Here is a 27020-nt window from a genome sequence, read left to right as displayed (position 1 = left end):
TAATTATTATTATAGTAGATATAGTTGATCGTATCCAATAGGGTTATTATGCATATACCCACACACATATATTAATACTGCAGGTACTTGCCCGGTTTCCGGTAATGGCGTAATGCAATACTCGCGTAGGCGTGGGTGGGCTGCGCGCTTGCGTGTTTTTTTCGGTCTTCGTGTCGTACCATTTTTGCGCGTCCACGCGATGCCGGGAGGCGCTTGCGTCCCAGCGGATCCCGCCGCAGATAAATGAGCGGGATTCGGCGGCAGAGACGTCACTAAGTATTCGCGTCGCAAATCGCCGGTGGTACACGGACACGACCGCATCACTTTCGTCGTCGTTGTCGAGCCGCACGCAGCCGGAGACCGATGAAAGCCGCAACGATCTTGGCCGCCTTGGCCTGCCTACTCGAGGTAACCGTTTTGGATAACCGATTAATGTCATTGTTGTTGTTGTTGTTTTTTATATACTGTACCGTTACGTTACAGTATAGATTTCGGTAACGACGACGAACTATTTTTATTTTCGACCGTAACGCATGTTGTTTCTTTTTAGAATATGCTATAACTATTTAGTAACAGAATTATAGAAGTAAAATCTGTTCAATGACTCCAAATTACTCAAAAAAAAAAAAAAAACAAATATAAAAAATAAAATATTTACTCGTTAAAATTTGGATAAGGATAATTCGATTCAATAATAAAATACACAGTCACTTATCGATTTATTTTTATAATTCAATATCAACGATGAAAAAAACTATTATATACAATTTAATGCTTAAAAACAAAAAGAGGATTAAGCAAAACAGTAGTTATGTAATATATTTGAAGCTAATTAATTTCTACTTTTTAGGTATAGAAATAAATAATCCACTAAAAATATATATTAAGGAATATTTTTCATTAAATGTATCTATGGCGTTAAGTGATGAATGTACTGGTTTTTCAATGGTGTTATTTTAAAAGGTTTTAATTTAATGTTTTGTATCTATCTGAGTTTTATAGTTTCGGGACAGTAAAAATCTTATAATCTTCAATTTAATATCAAGATGCTTTCTGGTAGCAAATTGGATCTAGTTTATAAGTACTTTCGTGGAAACACTTCCCCATACTTTTATTATAAGTTGAAAAAAAAACTTTAAAAAACTAACAGTAAAACGAAAATATGTATTGATGCAATACGTGTTTTCTAGACATAGTACAATTGAATTTTTTGTATTATTAATCAACATTTGACATTTTTAAAATATTTAGACTTAATATTTTTTACCAAAAAGAAGTTCAACTATTTATAGAAAATAAATTTCCAACAGTACGCTTTAATAAATGAATTATATAATAGCCTTAAAATAGAGGCTCAACGTTTCCATTGAAAAAAGTTTTTTGTATACAATATTAAATTTAAATTTGACATATCGGTAATAGGTGTATTAAATTACATTGTGTGTTAACCACTGTAATAATGCTTTCTTAAATGATAAGGCGCACTCGAAATATAATATACAACAGAGTGACTTTCCCCGCATTTAAAAGTATTATCAAAATATTATAAACATTTTTCAAATAAAGACTCATATTAACTTGAAAATATATAGACAAAGATATTCCATTGAATTATTTCTATACATTTTTTTAAAGCAACTGCCAACTAGTGTTTTGTAAATAATAATTTATATAAGAGTGTATCTTATTTTTGTTTTATTGATAAATATTGTATGTACATTAATATTTATGTGTACTCGTAGTTTAATTCAAAAAGAATATTTTTATAAATTATATGTAATTAGAAGTATTAAAATATGTACATATAATCGTTTAACATAGACCAAAATATTGGATTTTTATACAACTGCGTATTTAGAATTTTTAATTAATCAAATATTTATTAATAGTTAATTTTTCTTAAAACTAATATCCATGATATTATGTATTTATTGTATATAACTATTGTATGCTGCGTTAATTTAATATTGCCGATAAATTTTTAACCAAAAAAGTCAAATTTCTCAAACTAAGTTTATTTAAATTGTAATACTTATTAGTTATATCTAAAATTTATGGATTCAAAGAAGATAAATTACGATGTTTAGGGTTAGGTAAATTTAAAATTAAGTAATTAATTAAAACTACATAGTAATTTAATAACACAAAGTAAATGATTTTAAGTTGTAGAATAATGAATTATAAATAAAATATTTTAAATACGCTAAGAATTCTTTGCATTCACCGTTAATAGAAATGGATTAGCTCGCTTAAATACTTTCCGTTGTGTTATAGTTACAATAAAATATATGGCATGCCATTCGTACAAACATCATCATAGTAGGTAACTAACTAAATTGCAAACTTACTGTACTGTAAAATAATGTAATAAATTTATTTATTTCACAGTGAAAAATAATCTAAATTCACTTTGAAAAAAATAACTTAAATACAAATATATGTTCACATACTTCGTTTTTAATGGTTTTGATTTAAATAAAATGAATGCACATTATACGTACAAGCCATGTTGGGAATAGATAACTAAAATATCATCTAGATAAAGATAATAGATTATCGAGAGGAATTTATAAAGATAAAGATAATAGATAGCAATTCCAAAAGTCTCAACACTGCGTACAAGTAATGCAATAATAAATATAGTATACACTTTAAAACTATCCAATAAATATTTTTATTATATTACGATGGATAAGTAATATAAATTAAAAAGATCTCTGCAACATTTTGAGATTTATTGGTTTTAAACGCTTATAAGATAAATTATAGAGTTGGGTTGCACAAACAATCATTAAACATTAATGAATCATTTATAAGCTTTTGGTCCCTTAAACATGATTTTGTAACTCATGATTAGTCCATTAATTTAATCAATTTTTTTATGCAAACCAGCATACAATTTTTAGAAGATCTGAAACTAAGCAGCAAACAGAAGAGTATTTGCGTAATATTTATGGTTTTTTAAGCAGTTTCTTGTAATCTTAAATTATTTTTATGATTTATTTCTATTTTAAGATATATATATATATATATATATATGTTTCATTTAACTTAAGACGTAAAACGAAGCTTTTAAGTATAATTCTTTAAATGTTTGATTGAAAGATTCAAGTTTTAATCTAGTTGGACAATAATTAATTAAAACCCCATACTTGAATCACAATTTTTGTAAATTTAATTTTTTTTTTTTAATGCGTGTTATAAGAAGTCGGTTCTAAGTTTTATAGTTATATTTGAATTGTATACATGCTAACATGCTAATATGAGAACTGAAATTAAAAAATAATATTACTTCATATTATAAAAAATCGTCAGGTTTATTCACATATGAAATTACTTCACATAATATATTTTATTATACTAGTAGCATTTTGTAGTCTTCCATTATATCATAAACATCTAGTACAAGAAGTATAAGTTATGCCTTTTGCGAATTTGATCTTTTAAAAAAATATTAATTCATAGTAACTAGTAATCTCAAAAATCAATAAGCGTTTATATCATAAAATTCTATAGGTTATGTTTATGACAATCGGCATTGTTATATACCACATAGCCATAATATTGTTAAACTATTAAAATCGTTCATTTTCAATTGAAATTTCTTATAATAGTGCTAAGCAATAAACACAAATATAAATTTAAAAAAAAAAAGTTGTATTCTTTTAGTAAACTTTAAGTATAAATCAGACTTGGCAGTTCATGAAAGTTCGTACCTACCATAAAAAATGTACTACTTTAGTTGTATGCTGAGTACCTATCCGTTTAGTCAATTATAATTATTCAACCGGGAACGAATTATTTATTTAATAACAATCTAGAGGTATTAAAAAATAAATGAATAAATAATAGGCTCCAATATTGAATTATACTTTAAAAATTAGATTTTCAATCGAATCTGACAATTTTAAATTTTCCGATTTACCAAGGGTTCTCAGTCATTGGAAGTATAATATATTACTATTGATATTTGATCAGAAGATTAAAAATATAGTTTCGGCCGGAACTCGAAGTAACATAATTCATAAATACAATTCAATAACTATAGATATAGCATTTCCTATATTTTTTCCTTTTTTTTTTCAATTCATATAATAATTTATGTCTGTGTGTGTCAGTCGATTACTTATTTGCGGACGTTTAACCCCCGTTCTTAAGTCTTAGGCGTCGAACTTTTTCCTTTTTTGAGATAATATTTAATTTAGTGTTTCAGTTCATAGTTTTTCCATTCATAACTCTTAAAAACTTAAAATTTACAATTATTGATTACCTATTAAAATAAATGAATAATTATCAAAATATATTAGAATAATTAAAATAAAGCATATTTAACAATAACATAATGATTGAAATTTCGATTTTAGTACATTGAGAATTTTAAATACATTCTTTGCTCCATTCAGAATCTAATTTACATATTTTGCTTAAAATGTATTGTGAAACGTAGGTTTTCGTTTGGGGAAAAAAATTGAATTCGTGATGATTCATTAATCAATGTATACCAATTTAATAACGTTATACAAAACCACAAACAACTAAATAGATTTGTTTCTTTTTATTATTCCAATTCAGTAGGTATAAGGTTTGTATAGAGTATATCATTTAATCCAAAAATATATTTTTGATTTAAATTATAAACCATGTAATACTGATACACCTCAAGTTTAAAAAAAAAACTAGTTATAATTAAAGAAGAGTAATAAAGAGAAATTATAAAAATTCTAGTGCAAATATTTCGGTTAGATTAAAATTAATGGTTTGTAAAATTTGAAATTAATTTAACTGTATCAACCCTAACTATAATAACAATGTTTTAATTCTGAATGATAAAATGTAACTTTTTTAAAAAGTTACTAACTTAAATTATATTTTAAATATAAATATGGCATGTATTATTTGTATGTTAAATAAAAAAATAAAAAAACGTATCCATATCTATATGAGAACACTGGGACGTTATTTATAAAACTCAAGAAGATGAATTTTATTTGATTATTTTTCTACAATCGTATTGAAAAGTAAGTTCTTAAGCAGTTGAGCTAAAACAGTTTATTACATTTTTGACATTTTTATGTGACAATTTAATACCAATTAATACTCAAATTTATGGAAGTAAATAGTTATAATTTAAGAGTAATGATGATGATATTTAATTTATTTATTGACATTATTTATGTAAAACAAATTACTGCACAAATTGAAATATAGGTAGCTATACTTTAAGCCTTTTTTTTAAACATGAAATACTTATCTTCGTTGATTGATTACATATTATACCTATTTTACTGATAATATAAATTTACATTTTACATTTTATAGTATCAGGCTTATTTTATCCAAATTAATTACTAGTTAATAAATTGAGAATTTTGAAGGGAATAGTAAGTAACAGCTCTGATAATCTGATGTACAATAAGAGTCAAATAGATATGTTGAATTTGAATTCAATAAAAAATCATTTTATACTAAAAACGGTTCAAAGCCAAAATGATGTGGCAAACTGATAATAATATAATATAATGATATTAATAATAGTTACTAAATAATTTAAAATTTATATTAAGTATTATATTCACCTATAGATTGTTAGAAATTATAAAAAAGTTTTCAAATGTCTATAAATAGCTCAAAAAACATTAAAATATAAATATGCATTTTTTTAAATGCTAATTTAAATATTTTGAATTATCTATGGTTATTCGTTTAAGAGTTAAATCAAAAAACAAAACTGATTTTGACAAAACCTTGTTTAGCGTAAAAATGTCAGTTTATCTTTTAGGTTAGTTTTTCTCGATGATTTTGAAAAATTCAGAGGATATTCACTTAAAAATATCTCTATATCCAATTTATTATTAGCAACCACCCTTAATATTGAAAATTGAAACATTTTTCCTGTTACTTTTCGTGTGTATAAACACAGAGAATAAAAAACCACAGACCGTTGTAAAATCAATACATACATCATTACACTCAGAATGTTAAATATAAACAGAAAAATATATCTCCCCAAGTAGGTACTGCCCATTATGAAAAATATATGTTATAAAGTAAGAGAAATGGATAAACCAAAAAAATATAATAATATTTTAGCAACTATATATGCAATTTGCAGTCTTCAGACAATGCTCATTTTATAAAATGAACAAACAAAAGACAATTTTCCGTATTTTTCAAATCCATCATATATATTTTATATACATAATACTTATTATAAAATAATTAACTTGATTAAAAATCAGAAAATTTAAAAAACCCTTAAATTAAAGACATTAATTGAAAACCAAAATTCGACAGGAGATATTATTGCAGACAAATGGACCCCTATAGTTCAACCTGTATAGTATATTCAATGAGAGTATCTGCACAAAAAATCAATTAAAAGAACAATTAATAAATGGTGTAGGGGAACGATTTAAATCGTGTCAGTTCTATACACCAGGCTGTAATCAATATATTTTTACAACATTCCGTTTAATTTAGAATTTAAACGAACTATGCACGAATTCTTAAATTAAATATTTATTATAATACACAAACACACACATCATATACGTTTATTTCATATCATATAATAAGATTAATATTTTATATTAAATCTGTAGTAAAAATTTGAATAGTTTACTTACCTATATTTGACAAACCATACATTTAACTACACATAAAACGCTTTGAGATGATTACAGCATACGTATGGAACTTTATTGCCAAATTGAAAAATTCTTTACTAGATATAAAAAGATAAAAACATACTTAGGTATTATTTTATAACATAAAAAAAATGAATTACATTTTTTGCACTCGCATAATACCCGTTGTTAAATTCGTATACAACAAGCAACAACTAATATTAATAAAAAGTTTGACATAGTGAAGTAAGAGGTACGGTTTATGAATTACAACAATAAAATAACAAATTTAAATGTGATAGTGCATGTGAAATTATAATTTAAGAATTTAACAAAATATTTTTCACTACAATTGAAAAACTCCTAAAAAAACTTTACCGCATATCATTTATGACCAATTTCCAATCTACACTGATAAAATTTAATGAATCTTATATGTATTTTAGTGATATTTAAAAATCTGTATAACCACAATAAAATATTATGTAAAAAAACAACTATTTTTGTAATATCGATACATTTCTCAATGCGCCCAGAATCTAAAACTTTTAAAATACCTATTAGAATAAATATGAAAAATATTCCCAAAAGATAATGTTAACATTTTTCCGAATATTCTTAAATTGAAAATGTACAAAAAGTGTACCTTTTTTGATGTGAAAACTATTTAAAAAAGAACGTATGAACAGATCTGAGATTTGAAACTTGACGTCAGCAATTCCATTTGAAAGGGAAACTAACCATCATATTTCGGCGAACAAAAATACGATAAATGGAAAATATATACGTACCTATATGTGTATCTGCAGCTGAGTGCTAATATACGCGCAACATATCATATAAAATACAGAAATAATACCTATCTTTAAACTCATTTTTAAATAATAAATTCGTCGTTTCAAACTGATGTTCACACAAATTTATACCTATGTAGTCCGTGCTTTGTTTCACTTTGCCATTGAATTGATATCCTATTTTTTCTAATTATTGGTAAATAATATTAAATAACATTTTTTACAAATTACATATTACATGGAATCAAGATTATTATAATATTATAATTATATTTTTTACCATCGCAATTTTCAATGGCAACACTAGAATTTTTATAAATAGTCATATTCGATGGTAGAGTCTAAAAAATCTTTCCATTATACGCTAAAAAATGGACATCACACGTCTAAACGATTTACACTTAATCATTACTGTAATACTATGGAATTCTTAAAGGTATGCTTTAAGATAACCACAACTGTGGAAACAGGATGACGCGATCTTTGATGTTCAAGGAATGCAACCCCAGCGTAATCATTTCTGTACTTTAATAACGCGCAAGTTATAAAAAAAATATAAAAACGAACCCAAAATAAACGTAATATTGGCCCAACGTTGACATAATACGGGTTATACGGTTTTCGTGATAAATGGAAGTTTTTTAAAACGCATAATACAAGTTTATGATTCGTTGGGGGCTTTTGAAAGAAAAAACTTATATTGTACGTCATATAATATGTGATAATATGTGGAGGTTATGTTATGGCAGGTTTCACATGCGTTCCCATTTAATTTCGACAAGAGGAATGTAGCTTCTCTAGCCAGAACCGGACAGTTGCCAGAATACAAACGATCGCTTGCTTCGTTGGCCAAGAGTGGACAACTACCTGAAAAGTTGGTTCAAGAGAAACGAATGTTGGAAGTGTTGGAACAAGCAAGCGATGCAAATTCAAAAGCCATCCAAGACCAAAAGAATCGGGTAATTGAGGTACTGTGCAGATCAATTTTTAGTTTTATAATATTAAACAATATTCGTATCAATGATGCATCGTAAATCAAATAACATTGAAATCTATCAGTATAACGTTATTCATTTTTGATTTACAACTCGTGTTAAATATATTATAATATAATAATATTATAACGATATTGTTTGATAAAAAAAAAAAAGTCATTATTATAATTTATTTATAATAGCGACGTACCGAAACGTATAATATAATTATTATTCAGGGTAACTGCTTGTAATAATAATATGATACTCGGCTATTGACACTATAAAAATATATATATTATATAGATAAATTTTACACCCGTCGCGCGTCGGTTTTATTGATATTAGACTTTCTACACCCGATATTTTTAAAATAGACACACTGACCAGTGACGATTGCGGCTTTTGTAGTTTGTCGACACCACTATTGTTACTTAATTTAATAGTTATAACTTTATAAGAAATTAATTTAATCGAAGTCATAATACAAATTGTTAATTTATTTAATAAACCATTATTACATATTATCAAACATTACATTTTAATATTTTTATTGTGTATTTATATTATTTAATATTAAATCTTTTACAACATTATAATATTCAAAATATTTTATAAATAAAACTAAATAGATGTCAATTGTTCTATATGTAAAAATCATAGGTGTAAAAAGTCATATCAGTTAGTGTCAATGTTAAATACCCAACATTAATGTAATATGTGTCTACTGTCTATTGTACCTATGATATATTGGGAAAAAAACGATTTTAGTAATTTAATTTTAATAGTGCATGTTTTTATTGTTTTAATATTGTATAGCTGTCTCTAAAAAAAAATGGCCCCAAAAATATATACATGGTAAAATTCAGAATATATGACTTGCTGATGAAATAATATAAGGTGCAGAAATAATAACGTAATATAATTTAATAATCAAAGTTATAATTTTTTCTGTATACATGTATATATTTAATATATGAATGTATGTATTTAATGTTTTTAATTTATATTAAATATTTTTACATTCATATTTATAATATATACCCTACGTAGTATAACTAAATTAAATAGGTATTACAGTTCACAGTAGATATAGGTAATAATAATAATAATAATAATAATATGATATGCATTACGGGGACACCAGTATTATCAAAGTTTTATTTTCAAATTGTAATTATTTATTGGTTTGTTAAGTGTAGTTAACTTCTTATTATTATTTAGCCATTTTTATTTTAGGTAATCATTTTTTATTCCATTAGTATTACGACTTATAAGACTAATTTTCTCAATCACAATAAATGTTTAAACGATACTGTCATCTAATTTATCTTAACCATTAATTTTTTAAATATGATTTAAAATTATTTATGTATATTATGTTTGGATTTCTAAGGAGATGAAAAATTTGGGTCTATTGGGGTTATCGAAAAGACAATCAGCCACCGAGCCTGATTTCCGCGACGAGTTTAAATCAGACTTACGAAGCATATTGGATAAATTTTTGGAAAAGTTTGGGACGACATATGATCCAGAAAAAGTAGAGCTGTTCTTGACCAACATGGCCGACGAAGTGTTTGAAAACCACGGTGTAGTTTCATTAGACCACATCCGATACTTGATCGAGACTGGTTACTTCCAACCTGAAATGCGAGAAGAAGACGATGTAAAACCAGCCGATGGAGATTCATCACCGGAAGACTATATAGCCAAACGATACATTGCCTCGCTAGCCCGGAATGATGACATGCCATATTGGTACAACAGCCCGAGATACGTCGCCAAGCGGTACATTTCTTCATTGCTGAGACAAGGTAAACTTCCTTACGGATTCCAACCCACCACGGAATCGTCGACGAAAAACCAAAACTGGAACTTACAAAATGGCCAAAAACCCAAGAGAAGCGACGCGACGATTCAAAATAGTGAAGAGTTTATACCCGTGATGCAAGGTAGCAAAAGCTTGCAGAGCATTATCGACGACTTGACACAAGAACCTATGCAGAAAAGATATTTGGGTGAGTACATTTGTATCTTAATCAATGACGATATTGTGATTATGTGATTAACAAATTATGGAGTTTAGTATATTATGATGTGTTGCACATTTGTAAACGTAAATAAATAGTTTCAAACAAAAGTGATCAATACGGAGACGACTGTATAACATTAGTTGGATAATATAATACAAAAAATCGTAGTAATTTTCGTTTTTCAAATAATGGTTAACGCCGAAATTAAAAACTAGAAACAAAATCTACTGAGTTTTCGTTTGATTGTTCACAACCGTAGTCCGTATTTAAACGGTTAAAAAAATAATAATAATAATAATAATTATTATTATAACTAATTCGATTTAAATCCCAGTCGTATTATATTTGTCACATATTTGTGTGCAGTTTTCTTATTTTTCATTTACAATGGAATTTAATCTAATACACGTGAACGCATACAAAAACCGTGATATGCGAATATACATGTGCAACATAATTGTATTTGTTTGATTCCCATCGAGTATACGCTTAGTATTTGAATTCCTATAGTAATGAAAAAGCTTCTTTACCGAAACTTACGAGTAAATCTTGTTTACAGTCTGTCGTGTATGATAATGATTTGAACTCTGATAATGCTTGGATCTTTGCTTGCGTATAAAACTTCCGTCACTTACTTACCTAACATAATAGGTAAATAATTTTAGACTTCCAACATGGTTGTCTATTGACAGACACTATAATGTATAAGTGCGTGAAATCTTGCGCATTGAGCACAGAGTTATAGGTTTGATCACTGAAAGAAATAAGTAGACAGTACCTTCGATAATTTTAATAATTGTTTAGCCATATAGAACTAGCAATAAGTATATAATAATAAGTAAAAACAGTATCAGGCCATCTATCGGTCATCATCAGAGTTCATTTCGTTGTATATTGACGTTTTAAGTATTCGTAATTTGCATGTGCTTTTCTAGTCAACTTGGCCTGTAGCATAGACTAAAGTATAATCGTAATAGAATATTGTATATTAGCAATTAGCATTGAGTATAAATTCTAGAAGCCAACAGTTATATTCAATAGTAAAAGTTTACAGAGGTTACGACGTACATTTGTTGCATTATTATTTCTTTTTTTTTTTTTAATTATCCCGCGGCAACTAAGGCCATTGGGAAGCGGGTAGTACTGTAGGTTTTTGTGGAACTGTAGGTTGGTTTTACACGTGGGTGAGAATTTTGGCAGAATTTCTATTGGGGCACCCGTAGGTTTCTGCCATGCCCCGGAGTGGGGGTGGCGGTACTTGTTCTCTGGACACCGTGACTTGCCCGGAGAAAAATTCCACCCGATGGTCGAGGATCGAACCCGGTCCGACTGAGCCACAGCCGACGCGGTGTTGCATTATTATAATGTGTATAAACACTGTTATTAGTTTATTACGTTTGTAATAATTTTATAAGCAAAGTTTTAAATGTTTTAATTTACATTGGACTATTCTGTTATTCTTTCAAAATATAATTATTAATTATTAATTTTGTTACGTAAATACAGATAGATTCTTTACATAATATGTATAAAGTAATTTCTTCAGCTCATTATACCATAATTTATGAAAAAATGAAATTAGAATCAAACGTATTTATTATTTTTATACCCATTTAAAAAATAGATAAACAAAAAAGATATTCACGATTCTAAAAAATACTTATGTAATTTAAAACATATTTTACGTTGGTGCATTTATATGAGCTCATATCAACATTAAATAATGATCATTTGTAATCCACATAATTATTATAAATAATTATTAATAATAATACAAATAAAAAATATCAATTTATAAGCTACCTAAGTTGGTAATTTTGGTTTTTTAGGTATAGTAGAAAGTAGAAACGCAAACAGGGATACAATATTAACATAATATTATATTTACAAATTCGTCCAACATACAGTATTAACTTTACCAAAGTATCGTATTATTTTTAACTCGAAACTATTATTTAAATAGTTTGTTTCAAAAATATCATAAATTCTTTTTATATTTTTCATGTAAAGTAATAGATTTTTGATACTTTTTTCGAAGTCAATTGTATAAGTATGGATAATTTGGTATACAATGCGTTTCCGTTTCTAATTTATTATTATTTACTGAAAAAGAGTCAAATTCGTTTTAGACAATTACAAATCTTTATAATTTCCTCGTAATATAAAAATTGGTAGGTAAATAACTAAGAGGGTTAATAATTTTTTTTTCAGTTAATCAATCTTTTAATAAACTTAGATACAATGTTTATTTTCGAATGCGCATAAAATCAAGCACGTAGAATACCTTTTGAAATTTAGGGTATTATTTGGTACATACCTAATATATCATACAATCATGGGCATTTTGAATTTTCATCATACATACGATTGTACGAACTTTATTCAGATATATTGTTCATACATAATATAAAATGTGCATGAATTCCCAGATTACACAATTCAATATTATTGTAGATAACCAAGAATAATGCGTATTCATAGGATATGTATGTTCATACGTCATACACTATTAGATGCGAATAATAATAATAAGAGATGAACTAAAGTTGTTTAGTAACAATGACATTTTTATATTAGATTTTTCACGAAGTAAAATAAAATCGAAAAGAGATCATAAAACCCTTCGATAAAATGTAATAAAGCTACAAAGCTTAACATTAAACACGCCGCTGTTTTATTAGTCAGGATTAATAGTTTGGAAATGAGGCTGAGATTTGTCTGGCGACGTTTCACTCGTAACACGGAAATATTACTTATATTTTATATTTTATTATTTTCATCTCAATGTATACCTACCTAGTTTTGGTTGGTTAAGACAGTTAATGAATTATCGACAATAGTATAGTTGTTGTGAGCGAATAGGAGATGATTGAGGAGATTATATTATTTAATACATATGGTATACAGCGTAGAAAGTCAAAGACTGAAATGGTTCGATTCAAGCTTCTGCGTGTATTTTATCATATAATATAATAAATGCATTTTATACTACTCAATTATATATATTATCTACTTAATATCCATCATATTTATATATATACCTATATAAATAAGACTAATATTTTCATTTATTAGTAATTGACTCCAAACAGAATAAACACAATAGTGTGTTGCTTTATAAACAGAGATTGTATTTATTATTTAATATATCTCATTTACATTATAATATTCAGAACTTACCAATAAACAGAGAAATGACAATAAATGATAATCATTTATTAAGTCCTCCTCTAGTAACTCTAATAACTGTTATAATACTATTTATATTGTCATTAATCTAATTTATTATCACTTCCTTATCACTACTACTGTATACTATTGTTACCAACACTCGCCACAATAACCGCGTAGAGTAAAATAATAATGCAGTAAAATATATAGGTATTAAAGAATTACATAATATTATTCTTTACTTGTATATGTAAGTAGGTAGGTATATAGTATGTTTATTTGTTATATCTTATGTAATATGATTGTGACGTTCAATATAGCATATTATATTATAATGATTGAGTGCTGTGTTCATTATTATTATTATTTATTATTTTTGCGATAACCATTTACACGGATCCATATGGTCAATGGTTATCGGAAAATAAATAATGTGTAGTTTGAATTTTAATGTGATAGTGTAATACGATTTACGTGTATTGTAGACTGTAGTCTTTGTTTGTACCTATATTTGTACATAGTTTTATACTTTATTATATTCGTATTTCCTCTTCATAAACACCCTAAACCTACCTGCGTAACGTCTATTGTATTGTGTCGTGTATGTATGTGTGCGTGTGGTAGAGATTTGTTTTTGTTGTGTCGTGTTTTCCACCATATTCACATGATATGCATTCTATTATATGAGTGGTGTCGTATTTTTGAACCGCATATACCACCTACGTAAATAATTATGACAATAATGAAATATCTATATCATAATCTTAATATTGACTTTCAAGACGTTGCTTAAAGTCAACCGTTTACATTTTTTTTTTATTTTTTTTTTTTTTTACTGTCGTGTGCGACCGCCGTGTCTGATTCTCGATACCGTGTGTGTGTGTGCGTGTGTATGTGTGTGCGTGTAGGTGCGTTGTCGCGCAGCGGTTGGATGCCCAGAGGATTCGCTTCGACGTCGTCCCGATCACCAGCCTCTTATCATTCGTTTGGCAGCACCGGCCAGAGCAGCTACGGCAAGAGGCATTTGGCCGCGCTTGCTCGACTCGGCTGGCTGCCGTCGTTTAGGAACCCTCATTCGTTTTACATGCGTAACGGCAGAGGGTCGTACCAGTGCGACATAAACAAGAGGACCTCCACCGTTGCAGCCTCCGAGTAAGAGATACACATGTTTATATATATTGTGTTAAACGATAATGTTAACGCGTTTCGCACATGATGTATATAATATTATGTACCTGTGTGTGTGTGAGTTCTGTTTTATGAATCAAGTTCACTCCTGGAATTCAAACTTTTATTTGAATTCAAATCGAAAGCCTTTTGTTTATACGTCTTTTGAACTAAATTATCGAAATACCCGCTTTCGAATTCATATCGAATATCGATACATGTTTTCGTGCCGACGTTACTCTATAGGAAATGATTTACACTTTTACGTAATTCCAAAATTTAATAATTTAACACTAACGTTCATTAAAGGCCAAAATTTTTTCGTATTATGCGTTATTAATGTCCAGTTAATTCCACAAGGTGAATCTATACATGAATACTAAGTCACGAATGCCAAAAAGTGAATAGCCAATCCGATATCCAATGGATCTGTAAATCCGATGAAATTTAAAATGTTTGTGATTTCAAATTTACAATAACATCCCATCTTTGGAAAAAGTAAACACTTAACTTTGCCCGTCAAATTGAAATAAATTACATTCTATTTTTCCATTTTAGGTGACAAATGCTTTATTTTCCAACTGTTTGATAGCATTATATAATTTTTTTAGCCGAGTACAAAACCTAAAGACAAACCGCATAGGTATATGGTATTTATCCTCAGTGGCGTGCAGAACATTTTTCAGACCAGAGGTAAACTATACAATTTGACACTTTGACACCCACCCTATACAACCATCAAGTTTTTCACTTAATAAAAAATTGTATATATTTATATGATATTTAAAATGTACGATCAAACTAGTGCCCAGTTGCACACTTAGTAACCCACCCACCCACCCACCCGTGTTTTCTCTGAGACAGTTGACTCAAAAAATAGCTGTTCAGCACGCCACTGTTTATCCTATTTTAAAATTATTTCAATTTGACACTGAAATCTCATTGATTTTATGGTGATTTGGTTTATTTTATCTTTTGAAAAACACATTGAGTAAACATTAGATAGATAATAGTAGGTTTAATATTTAATATTTAATATGGTTCAAAGGCTTCTTGCAATGAGGAATAAATTAATACAATTTAAGGAAGTGGCGTTGAATACAATCATTACTGAATGTTATATTTATTTTCATCATATTGCAACAAAATAGTGTTTAGTAAACATCAACATTTCGGTTTACTCATGGTGCTATTATTATAGGTTATGGAGATCCATCTTATTGCCAAAATATTTTAATAATAGTTACATACATGGCTTATTTGATTTAATGTTATAATTTATGGCACAACTGTTGTACCTACTTAAGCTACTGCCAAATCGTGTACTTATCAAATCCTATAACAATAAACAGTACTTATAACCCTAGGTATAGTATAAATCCACTCAATTATTAAGTACATTAATTGCTTCAAGCTTAATGCATTAAAATTGCATATACAGGACGCCGTGTTACGAAAGTAGTGAAAATAATTCACAACAAAAACAATATAATATCACAAGCCTACTCTTGTGCGTCATTTAAGATTTATTACTAATATATTATATATAAAACGTTATATTTAAAAAAATTAAGTATTGAAGTCTTTATTCATATTAATCACCGCATTAGATATCAGCTAGAAACAGCCACAGCTCACCAAAACAAAATTATAGCTTGATTTGATATTCATATCTTATAATTCTTATATAATTATTATTTCGTCTTTTGTCGTAATACTATAAATTTTATTCATTGAATTTCTTGTTTGTTATTAATTAATAACTAACCGATTAATTAATTCAATGATTGAATGTTATAAGTAAAACATTTTATTTTAGTTATGTTTTAAATGTCAATTATGAATTATTATTCTATAAACTAATACTTAAGTCAAAACGAAATTCCAAGACGATTCTTTGAATATTTATATAAAGGTTTTAAGCAGACATGAAATAATTAAATGTCTACAGCCACAAGATAAGTCAAGTTACTATGTATTATTTCGCATAAATACTTTCTTTGTATCTCAATTTCGCATGTTTTTAATTTTTAAATCACTTTAAAAATATCATATTATAAAACTAAATTGAATAATGACATTCTTTTAAAGTACTACACAACTTAACGAAAAGCTGAGTTTAAATCCTAATTAATGTTTCTTTGAAGCTGCTGTTTCATAAAAAGTTTTACAAAATGTTTAAACTTTGGAATTCAATTTTGACTAAAATTGACAATAGTTTAGTTAAAATACAAGCAACTTATTTACCAAAATAACTCATTTATATAATTTTTATATTTTTTGTTTCTTTTTATTGGTTGTAAATTGAAACATTTTCATTCAACAAATTAATGGAAATCAGCCAGTCTATACCTACATATTTAACTACGAGAAGATTATCGGTCTGATACAAAAATAATATCATATGCTATTTAATAAAATTCTTACCTATATATATATATATATATATATATATTGGTTATTGATATGTTACTCGAGATAATTATACATCAATAATAGGATTAATATTTTTTTTTTTTTTAAATAATTAAAGATTATTATCACTTATTTATGAAATTAATATAATTTATAGCGTTAAATAAAGTTTATTCAAGAAAAAAATTGTTTGCGATCGCATCAAACATCATAAGTACGTGATGGGTAAAACGGTCTTTTGACAAGGGCTTTTAAACCGCTAATACACGTTTGGTGTAGTGATTTAGTGGACAACATATGATAGATTGATAGGTATAATTTATCATATAATAAATAATATTACTGTAAATCCCGTCGCAACATGAAATTTAGATGTTTGTGAATAAACATGCTGACATTCACGGTATTCTAAACAGGACATTCCACTTTGACGGACTGACCCACAAGAAAGTTTTGATGGATCGATATGACTCGTTCGTCCGAGATAAATAGATGGATCATATTGCTCACAAAGTCACTATATTATAAGAACACAAGAAATAATATGCAACCCTTAGGTTTTTTGCCCTGAAGTATTTTTATTTTTTTGTCGTCCTTTAATAAGCTAATGTATGTAATCTTTTGCGACAACCGTCTACCGCATAGAAAAATATTACATACGGACACATTACGTGTCCTTCCACGTGTGTAACAGCATTTTATGCAGCGAGAGGATTGAAGTAGAATCCCTTCCTCTACCTTTTCTTATAATCATAGAAAATACCGTATTTAATATTTGTAGTTTCTTTATCATTATTATTCTGCGCTGGTATAACACTATACTATATAAGCTATGAGCTATATACTGTGAAATAATTATCAGGTTAACTATAGAATTATCTGTTGTTATTTGGAACAGAAGTGATAGAAGTCAAATTGTTAACTAATAAGTCTTTAGGTATTTTATAAATTAATCATTTACATCACGGTTAGGCACTTGTATTGAATATACTAGATGTAGTCTTCCTTAATTATTGGCAATTATTATTATATACCAAAGGGAAGCTTATTGAAATGTCTGTGGACCGTCCCGAGATACTTCATAGTCAAGTTCGTTTCACAACTATATTATTCTATTCTAAGTATTTTTATCTATTAATTTAACCCATTAAATACTCCCGTTAACGACCAATGTATGGGATGATATGTATTTCCAATAAGGCATTTTCCATCACTTTTATTTAATATTGATTTAGTGTATATTTGTATTGTATGATTTAATATTTTTAATAAGTACATATGTTATCTGTATTTTGGGTTGAGATTCGTTTTGTCATAAAACAAACATATTATATATCATACAGAAATCACCAACCACTATTGATACTTGTTGCGTTTCTACAATAATAATCTAATAAATAAATAATAATAAACAATGTATGATCTATATGATACTGGTAGAGACATTAAATCGACGTTTCTAAAATAACATAAAGTCATAATATGATTAGTGTATTACATCGAGAAAATATTCCTAAGGGACGTCAAGAGCAAGTACGTTTAGGATTTAACATTATGGCTAATATAATAAGTAATAATATTATATAAGATCTTTTATGTATAGATAACTATATAAATGATACCAGCAGAATCACTTTTTGCTCCAGTCATCGTAACACGCCATTGTTACTTGTTATTAATATTTAAACGCATTTTTTCTTTTTTTTTCAGACACGATCCTAGATATATAAACAAAAAACAGAACTTCATGGTTAAACTGCATGATATTATATTTTTTTTTTTGTGAATATTCTTAGCAAGATGTATAGTTTAAAATATGCGTCGTATAATACGGACACAACCCTAAGCATAGAATTCGGAACGCTGGTCAGTCTGTTTTTGCTATTCTCTCTCGTTCGGTTCGATACTGATGATATAAATAATGATATAATATGATAATATTACGTTATATATAATATTTGCCATCATCGATTCGACGCAATAATGACGTGGACATTTCCGACGAAACTTAATAATATATTGCACACATCGCAATACCCGAGCCGGCCAGCGACCAGAGACTCGTATATTATATTTCTCCATCGGCAATTGAGCTTTAGTTTCCCGCCTCAATCCCCCCCTCCACACCATGACAGGATAGAAGATAATAATGATGTGTATTATTTGTGAAACTGCTCTTTGGGTGGGGTTGAAGGGGAATAATAATAATAACAGTAACGCCGACAAACCGTAATCGATGGGTAGAGGAGCGGAGAGGAGAAGAATACCATAATATTATTTTCTCGTGACCGATGAAAATTCTTCTAGGCGGCGTAATGATAACAACTGTCAACAATTAAATTTGATGTAGTTGAATTGAATTAATACAATACTTTTATTATATTATGTTTTAATATTGCATTTTAAAGTAACATGAATAATATTACGATAAATATAATTTCATAGAAGTACACTGGTAACCAGGGCCGGATCTAGAGGGGGGGGGGGACGAACCGGGGCACTTGCCCGGAAATTTTGGTCGGAGGGCGCCAAATTACAAAATATGTTGTGTATAATGTATATATATTAATAGTTTTTATTCATTTTATAATAAAAGTATAATACAAATTACAACTTCTATTTCCATTTGACTTTATGGTTATAACAACAATGGGAAAAACTCAAAAACCATGGAAATTATTTGTATACTAAATATATTTTCTGCGCCTCATTGCAGTATATTTTAATGCTAATAGTATATCTACAAACTATAAATTACGATGATCAGACAACACATAATGTTAAAACCCGATTAACAAGATATTATTATGAAATAATAAATTGTATTTATAAAAATAATCTAAAAGACGCATATCCCAATATTTCAATAGCATTGTAGTGATCACGTCGCCTACAGGTATCAGTAGACAGTAGTCAAGGATGATGTTTGGAAGGTGACTCTTGAGTTAATTTAAACAACGTGGATTTCTTCTTAGTTAGATTATTGGATTATTTATTTTGACAAAAGTACAAAACATATACATTTATTTAAAACATGAAAGCTGAATTTATTTAAATATTTAAGTATTCTGAATAACTAGAATAAATTCGGTTTGACTCGAATATTTTCTAAGTTCAATTTAATTACCTAATTTAAAGAACTGACTGGCGTGAAGGTGCTCTGGTGCCTGGGTGCTAATTTTATACTTTGTCCCGGGTAAAAAATATACTAGATCCGGCACTGCTAGCAACAACAAATACCTAATGTGATCTTGTGTTTGACCGACGAAACGACGTTTTCATGCGTTACTGAAATCGCACGTTTTCGCACCCGACTGTGATAGATATTATACATGTACACTAAATATAATATTATATTACAGTCGAGTGTAAAATATGATATATATATATATATGTTTTGGGTGAAAAAATGACGGCTGGCGAAAATGTTTTCGTCCAAATGGTGGCTGGCGCGGTGACTCTCGCGTGTTGTAGTAAAACACGTGATTACTACACACACTGTAGTCGAGTCATGACCGAAAAACCATAACATTTTCGTACACATATAGGACGTAGTTTTATTGTTGTGTTTGAGGTATTTCTCTCTCTCTCTCTCTCTCTCTCTATCGAATCCAACGTGACTGTACAGCATAATAATACACGGCTGTATTATACCCTATGTGTTCGCCGCAGTTGTTCGGCCCACACGCGCGTCAATAGATTTATCGTTGTTTTATTTTCGTTTTTCTGTGTTTTTTTTTTTCGCTCCCGCAAAGATCCGACAAAGTTCCGGAAACCAAAACGTGTGAATCAGCCTGCCACGATGGTATAATACGCTCCTACGTATAATAATACTAATATTAATATATTATTGCGATATGCACCCAAATGAAAAATCGCTCACACACGCGCACACACATAAATCGTGTGACTCGTTCGTCGGTTATTATAAGTTTTGATTACATTTTATGATAACCGCGGTATTCGCGTGTCGGTTGCTGCTGTTGCTTGCGCTGTTATCCGCGAGAATTACAATTGATATTTCTAACTTTTCGTATCTATAATTGAATCTTTTCGACCACATCGTTTCGCGACTAAACCAATTTGTTTATACGCTAAACAACATGCGCATATTACTATCGTGTATAGGTATTTTCAGTTTATAGCGTCTGTTTGCAGATAGTTGGACGTCCATAATTTATAAAGCGTGAAGTGTTTAAAGACAAACATGATGCTAGACTAAACAAATCTACTTTAAACATTATTATGAGAAACGCTGTAACTGTAATATGCTATCTTGTGATAAGTAAGTAGGTACGAACAATTAACAAAGTTCATTGTTGATACGTATGTTGGTGATGTACAATTCTCATCACGCGTGTATTTATTAAAAATATAATCGATATAGATTTTAATACGATGAGTTATCGTTTATTCCATTAATTTGAATAAGAGGTATTGTACATTTTTTTAATGAAAACCCGTGTTTTTAAACTCAAAATCTTAAACATTAAATTTTTCAATATTTCTACGTTTAAGGTATCGGAGAGAATACTAATATAATATAATAAGCCAATAATTTAATGATATTATTTGTAAAATGTAATTTTACTGATAGAAAATTCAACAATAATATATAGAGGATGTCAAGGGTTGAGTTTTTAAATGTTTATTATTTTATTATTATAAATATATTAAAACTAATCTAAAAGTCAATGTTTTAATACATTATGTAGTTTACAAATGCATATTCTAATGATACTGAAAATATCGTATTGATGATACGAATTTGAATTGGATCGACCTACGTGACTCCTGGATTGGGATAGGTTATGCTTTTATAGGAACTTAAGATTTCATCATAAAAGTCATTTAATTATTTTTATCAAATATTATCGTTGGTTTAAATTGTTGGACGAGGATAATAATTGTATTTTAATATACTATAAAAATATACTCGGCATTTGCGGTATTATACGCGCGATATAGTGATTATAATAAAGGGGTCTGAAAAACCGTATTTAAATAATTACATTTTTAATAATGATAATATTATGTTTTCTTTTTACATAAGTATCGGTTAACACTAAATGTATGTATAGGTACGGTACAATAATGTTTACATAACAAAAATAACATTATAACGACCATTTATGGCAGGGACGATGCTGTCACGCTGGAGAGGATAGAAAATCGGAGGTACCTGTCCTATATACATTATTTTGGATTTGCCATTAATATCATATAATATGTATAGTATTATATTATATTTTGTATAATTATTATACAAAGATCAATCTGACCACAGCATGTGGAAAATAATCTGTACACATACTTTTCCCACGGATCGATAAATATTATTCAGGGAACACCTGAACAATCGTATATATACATATATATGATATATAAGCACATTACGCCATATATATGATATATAAACACATTACGCCCATTCGAACAATGGTGGCTGTTTTTGAAAGTATTATAAAAGGTCATTATTTTGGTCCAATAATAGAATGGTTAATGGAACTTTTATTTTATTTTTTTAAATACTATACCATTCTTTTAAATTTTAACTAACTCGAATCTATAAATATTCAATTGGGTATATTATACAATTAGCTGCAAATAAATAGTATAAATATAACATTGGTTGCAGGTGGTACAGATACAGATAAAAATGCAATGAGAAATTCGTAGGCAATTAGCATACTAATTGTAAGAAAAATGAAATGTTAAAAACGAAATAATTAGATGATAGACGGACCAGATATCGACCTCCTTATGAGAAGTGCGTGCTACAGAGATTGTCGCTAGACGGAACGGCGAAAGTTTGATTAATTTTATAATTTGTATAATATATTTTCCTATGCAGTAATAAAGCTAGGTACTGTGTGACCTACTCCATTGATCTTTTACAATTTGTAATTATTCTTATTTAGTTTGGTTTTTTTTTTTTGGAAAAATTCAAATCGAATAGTATAATATTATATTTTTTATTAACCAAGTCTTTCAGTGTAAAAATAGCATAGTATAATAAATTCAATTGAGCTAAGTACTTAAATTATCGATTGTTAGATTTCCTTTGACAAACTATTGATACTATTTCCAAACTCGATTTCAGACTAAGTGCATTTAAAAATTGTCCAAGAAATTTTTTCTGATCACTCGTTGTATTTGCAAAATATGTACCTAGTCATAGGATAATAAAAAAACCCTTCACTGTCAGGCTAATAATAAACTATTCGCTTATTTCTGAATCCAATGTATTGCACTAATAAATTTAATTAACTAATTTCAATTTATGTATTATAATGTGCATTGTACACTAGTACAGTGTGATTAAAGTTAATGTACAGATGGTATCTTCAACAATGACTTGTTCTTGTCGTCAATACTTGACATATATAGTATATTAGGAAACTTTTACTTATTCGAATTTTTCATTCTTTTATCATCATAACTTTTGCTCATTGAGTTTAGTTCAAAATAATACTCGTCAGCCTGTTTGACAATTGTGGACAGACTGTCACTTGTCAGCCTGAGAGCACACCAAAATCCGTTAACTATTCTTATTCATTTCCTCAGACGTAGTTGAACTTATCTCATTTATTATCCTTATTTTAAATAATATATTATATATATAGTATAAAAATCATCCACTCCGTGTTATATAAATAAAATTCGATTTTCTTCTTACTGCTTGCATAGCAATTTTTATGACAGTAATTTGAATATATATTATTGTCTAATAACTCCATTTTAACTGCATTTAAAAAAACACACATACACAACTCAAAATTCAAAATCCGTATAGAAAATAATAAATATCATACTGATTGTGCAAAAAAATGTATGATTAAATAATGGCTTTGTGTTATAAAAGAATCTGAAGTCTGTTTAAAAGTTTCAGCTTAAATATTCTGCAACTAATGAAAATATGTTTCCTCAAAATATGCCAAGTTTGCATGACATCTATGATTTTACACATTAATATTATTTATTATTTTGTGTGGTACAGTATTTTAGTCGAAAAACTTTAATCTATCAAATGCTTGCATACTTTAATAGGAGAAATTAATATAATAAATACGTCTACGTCATATTAGAGAAACAGAGTACCTACAAGCTACAATAAAAATATCAGCTGATAAACAATAATTGAAATGTAAAGGCCAACAATTCACTGAAAAAGATGTGATGCCGACTGATTTTAAACTAAACATGCGGAATAACGTTTATCATAATAATTCACACAATGCTTAATGTATAATATACTAAATAGTAAATACTAATGATTTGCAATGAAAATATTTCACGATTAACACATTGATAATGTTTGAGTAATTAAATATTAATTGAATAGGTACATTATGTTCACTTACTGTGCATAAAAGATTACATTTTTTGGAATAGCACTTGTGACGATTGATAGTTTATTTTATTTTGTAAATGATATATTCACCTCGGGCAAAATAAAAACGTATTCGTAATTAAAAATATAAGCTGCTTATTGGGTAATTACTTTAACCCTCATCGGTTTAAGAATTGTTTTGAATTTTTAGACGAAAACCTGTAAAACATGGTGTTCCGAATGGGGATTTTATTATCTCTTGTCGTTTAGTAAAAATAATGATAAAATTACGCAGGTAGGTACTTAAGGTTTAAGAATTTATATTATAATATTATACAACATGTTTATGTAATAAAAAAAAAAAAAAAACGTTTAAAAACTTTCTTTTGTATAGAGCAATATACAAACGAGTGATTATATGTTATATACATTTTAAGATACAGATTATTTATTAAGCTGATATTTATGAACACTTCTGAGCATGGAAATATTATTTCGAAGAATCATATTAAATAGATAGGTACTAAAAAAGTAAGATATTATCATTTGAAGCTTAAATAAAAGAAAAGCGGAGTAAAAATTGGAGAGGGGAATAGTAGGTTACGACGCTGCTCTCGACAAAATTCTCATACACTACGTCAAGAATAATACTTTTTAATAATTTTTTTATTATTTATCAATTCAAATCCAATTAAAAACAAAAAAACAACTAAATTTATTTTCATGGTTGACAGAAGTTAAATTAAAAACAATTCTATCAATATAAGTATTACTTCTTCAATTGCCCTCAAATGATTTGTGTTTTTTTTAACTTTTTAGTATGGTCGTTTATGAATAAGCGCCTAAAACTCAACTAAATCTTATAACCTTACATTTTTATGAATTTTAGCTTTAATTTTTCAATTTAAATTTTAGGTTTGAGCGGAGCGATGAGTGTATTGATTTTACAATGATAATTTATTTTTTAGTTTCTTATATCAACTTTTAGGGAAATAATAGTGCTTCAATTGGTTCAATTTTCTATTTCAGCATCTTTTTATAGTAGGAAAGTAAATCTAGTGTCTTGGGGGAGGTCAAAATTAAAATAATGCCTTATAATTTTTAAAAGCGTTGGAAAAAACCAAAAATAAATTGAGGATAAACTGGGTTTTTACGTAAAACTGTTTACGTTTTTTGATTTAACTCGAAAACTAATAATTATGGTCTGAAAATACTAAAATGTTCTAAATATGTTAATTTGAAAATTTTCCATGCGTGATGAAATTTTAAAATATATTTTGGTTCTTTTTGAATTTATATCTATGAAAAATGTTCGATGTTTTTTCAATTATTAACGAATAATTTTTATTTTTATTTTGTCGATTATTTTTATTCTCGACGACAAGATACAATCTACTCCTACTTCATAGCTAAGTGGTTACCTATGATACTTACCCTGTTTTTATTTTACTAAAATGTCTCAATTTTGTTTTAGAACTAGGTGCAAGTATTTTTGGTTTAACGTTTCTAGCTAAGCTTCAGCAGACATTTTCATGATATCCGCTAACATAATTTAAGCATTTTATATTTTAGACTTAATATTTATATGTGTGTGTAAAACGATTTATTAGGTAAAGTAAAAGTTAAAAGGAATGTGGAGACCTTTAATTCGTCTTGATAGCCTTTATTAGATACGATGGGTTATTTTTATATCCTGTTGGATGTTTTTACGGGATTATTTCATACACACTAATCATTTAACAATATACCTGTTAACTTATACCGATTTTTTGTTATCTACGTTTCGACGTGATGGTTGTTTTGTATGGTTTTTAGCGGGAACGTCGAGAATACTGAGCGGTCATTTGAAGAACTCGGGTGGGACCACCAGCAGTCGTCGGCAGCAACAGAACAGGCGCAAACAGACGACTACGGGATGAAGACCAAGAGGTATCTACTACTGCCGGCCGTGGACAACATATTGTTGCGCAGACAGTACCCTCATTTAGCGACAAATAAAATTTAATCTAAAACTAAGTTACACGCTTCGCCAACGTATACATATAATAATATTATACGAACGTAATGTTTTAATTAATATAATAATACATAATAATATATATTATTAATATAATGTCATACCTTATAATATTTACCTTGTTGTATCAAACATAACAATAATATTCACCACTCGTCCGGTATGGCAGCTGCACATCATTGTAGTGACGAGACATCGCTATGAATATTGTGCACGATATATACCTAATGAGTAGCAAGTACAATAATTGAAAAAACCTTTTTATTGGAATTTCTCAAATTATAAGACAATAACTATGTGTGTGTTTCTTGAATTAAAATTATCGTACGTAAAACATACAATATAATAATAATAATGATATGTAATGTCCATGTGTTGACATAATATTATTTAGCTTTTGCCACGTTTAAAAAGAAAAAAATCAACATTTATATAAATAGGTACTAGAACATTACGATTCCCAATAATGTAGTAGACGTTTATCCTCTAT

General features: G+C 28.1%; 1 protein-coding gene across 2 annotated transcripts; it reads left to right on the top strand.

Annotated features, from left to right (window-relative positions):
• The first annotated feature begins 248 nt into the window (after positions 1-248).
• On the top strand, positions 249-26626 carry Nplp1 (Neuropeptide-like precursor 1). Of its 2 annotated transcripts, none has more exons than XM_089218814.1 (5): positions 249-408; positions 8170-8379; positions 9791-10412; positions 14507-14750; positions 26329-26626. In XM_089218814.1, the coding sequence occupies exons 1-5, from the start codon at positions 364-366 to the stop codon at positions 26516-26518; spliced, it is 1311 nt and encodes a 436-aa protein (XP_089074940.1). In that variant the 5' UTR covers positions 249-363; the 3' UTR covers positions 26519-26626. The 2 variants fall into 2 exon arrangements, with proteins under 2 accessions (XP_089074940.1, XP_089074939.1); XM_089218813.1 differs by having other exon boundaries at positions 251-408; positions 8170-8388.
• The last annotated feature ends 394 nt before the right edge of the window (positions 26627-27020 follow it).

The sequence above is a fragment of the Diuraphis noxia genome, unplaced genomic scaffold, assembly GCF_037042655.1.
Source record: "Diuraphis noxia isolate RWA-SAM2 unplaced genomic scaffold, SU_Dnox_SAM2 contig0002, whole genome shotgun sequence".
Taxonomy (NCBI): Eukaryota; Metazoa; Arthropoda; class Insecta; order Hemiptera; family Aphididae; genus Diuraphis; species Diuraphis noxia.
This window is presented reverse-complemented; position numbering and strand designations above follow the sequence as displayed.

What these genes read in the sequence shown, in the direction of transcription:
- Nplp1 (XM_089218813.1), top strand. Translation starts at nt 364, where the DNA reads ATGAAAGCCGCAACGATCTTGGCCGCCTTGGCCTGCCTACTCGAG. An exon ending in AAAAGAATCGGGTAATTGAG is followed by an intron (nt 8,389 to 9,790) that starts GTACTGTGCAGA and finishes TGGATTTCTAAG; the next exon opens with GAGATGAAAAATTTGGGTCT. An exon ending in TCCACCGTTGCAGCCTCCGA is followed by an intron (nt 14,751 to 26,328) that starts GTAAGAGATACA and finishes TATGGTTTTTAG; the next exon opens with CGGGAACGTCGAGAATACTG.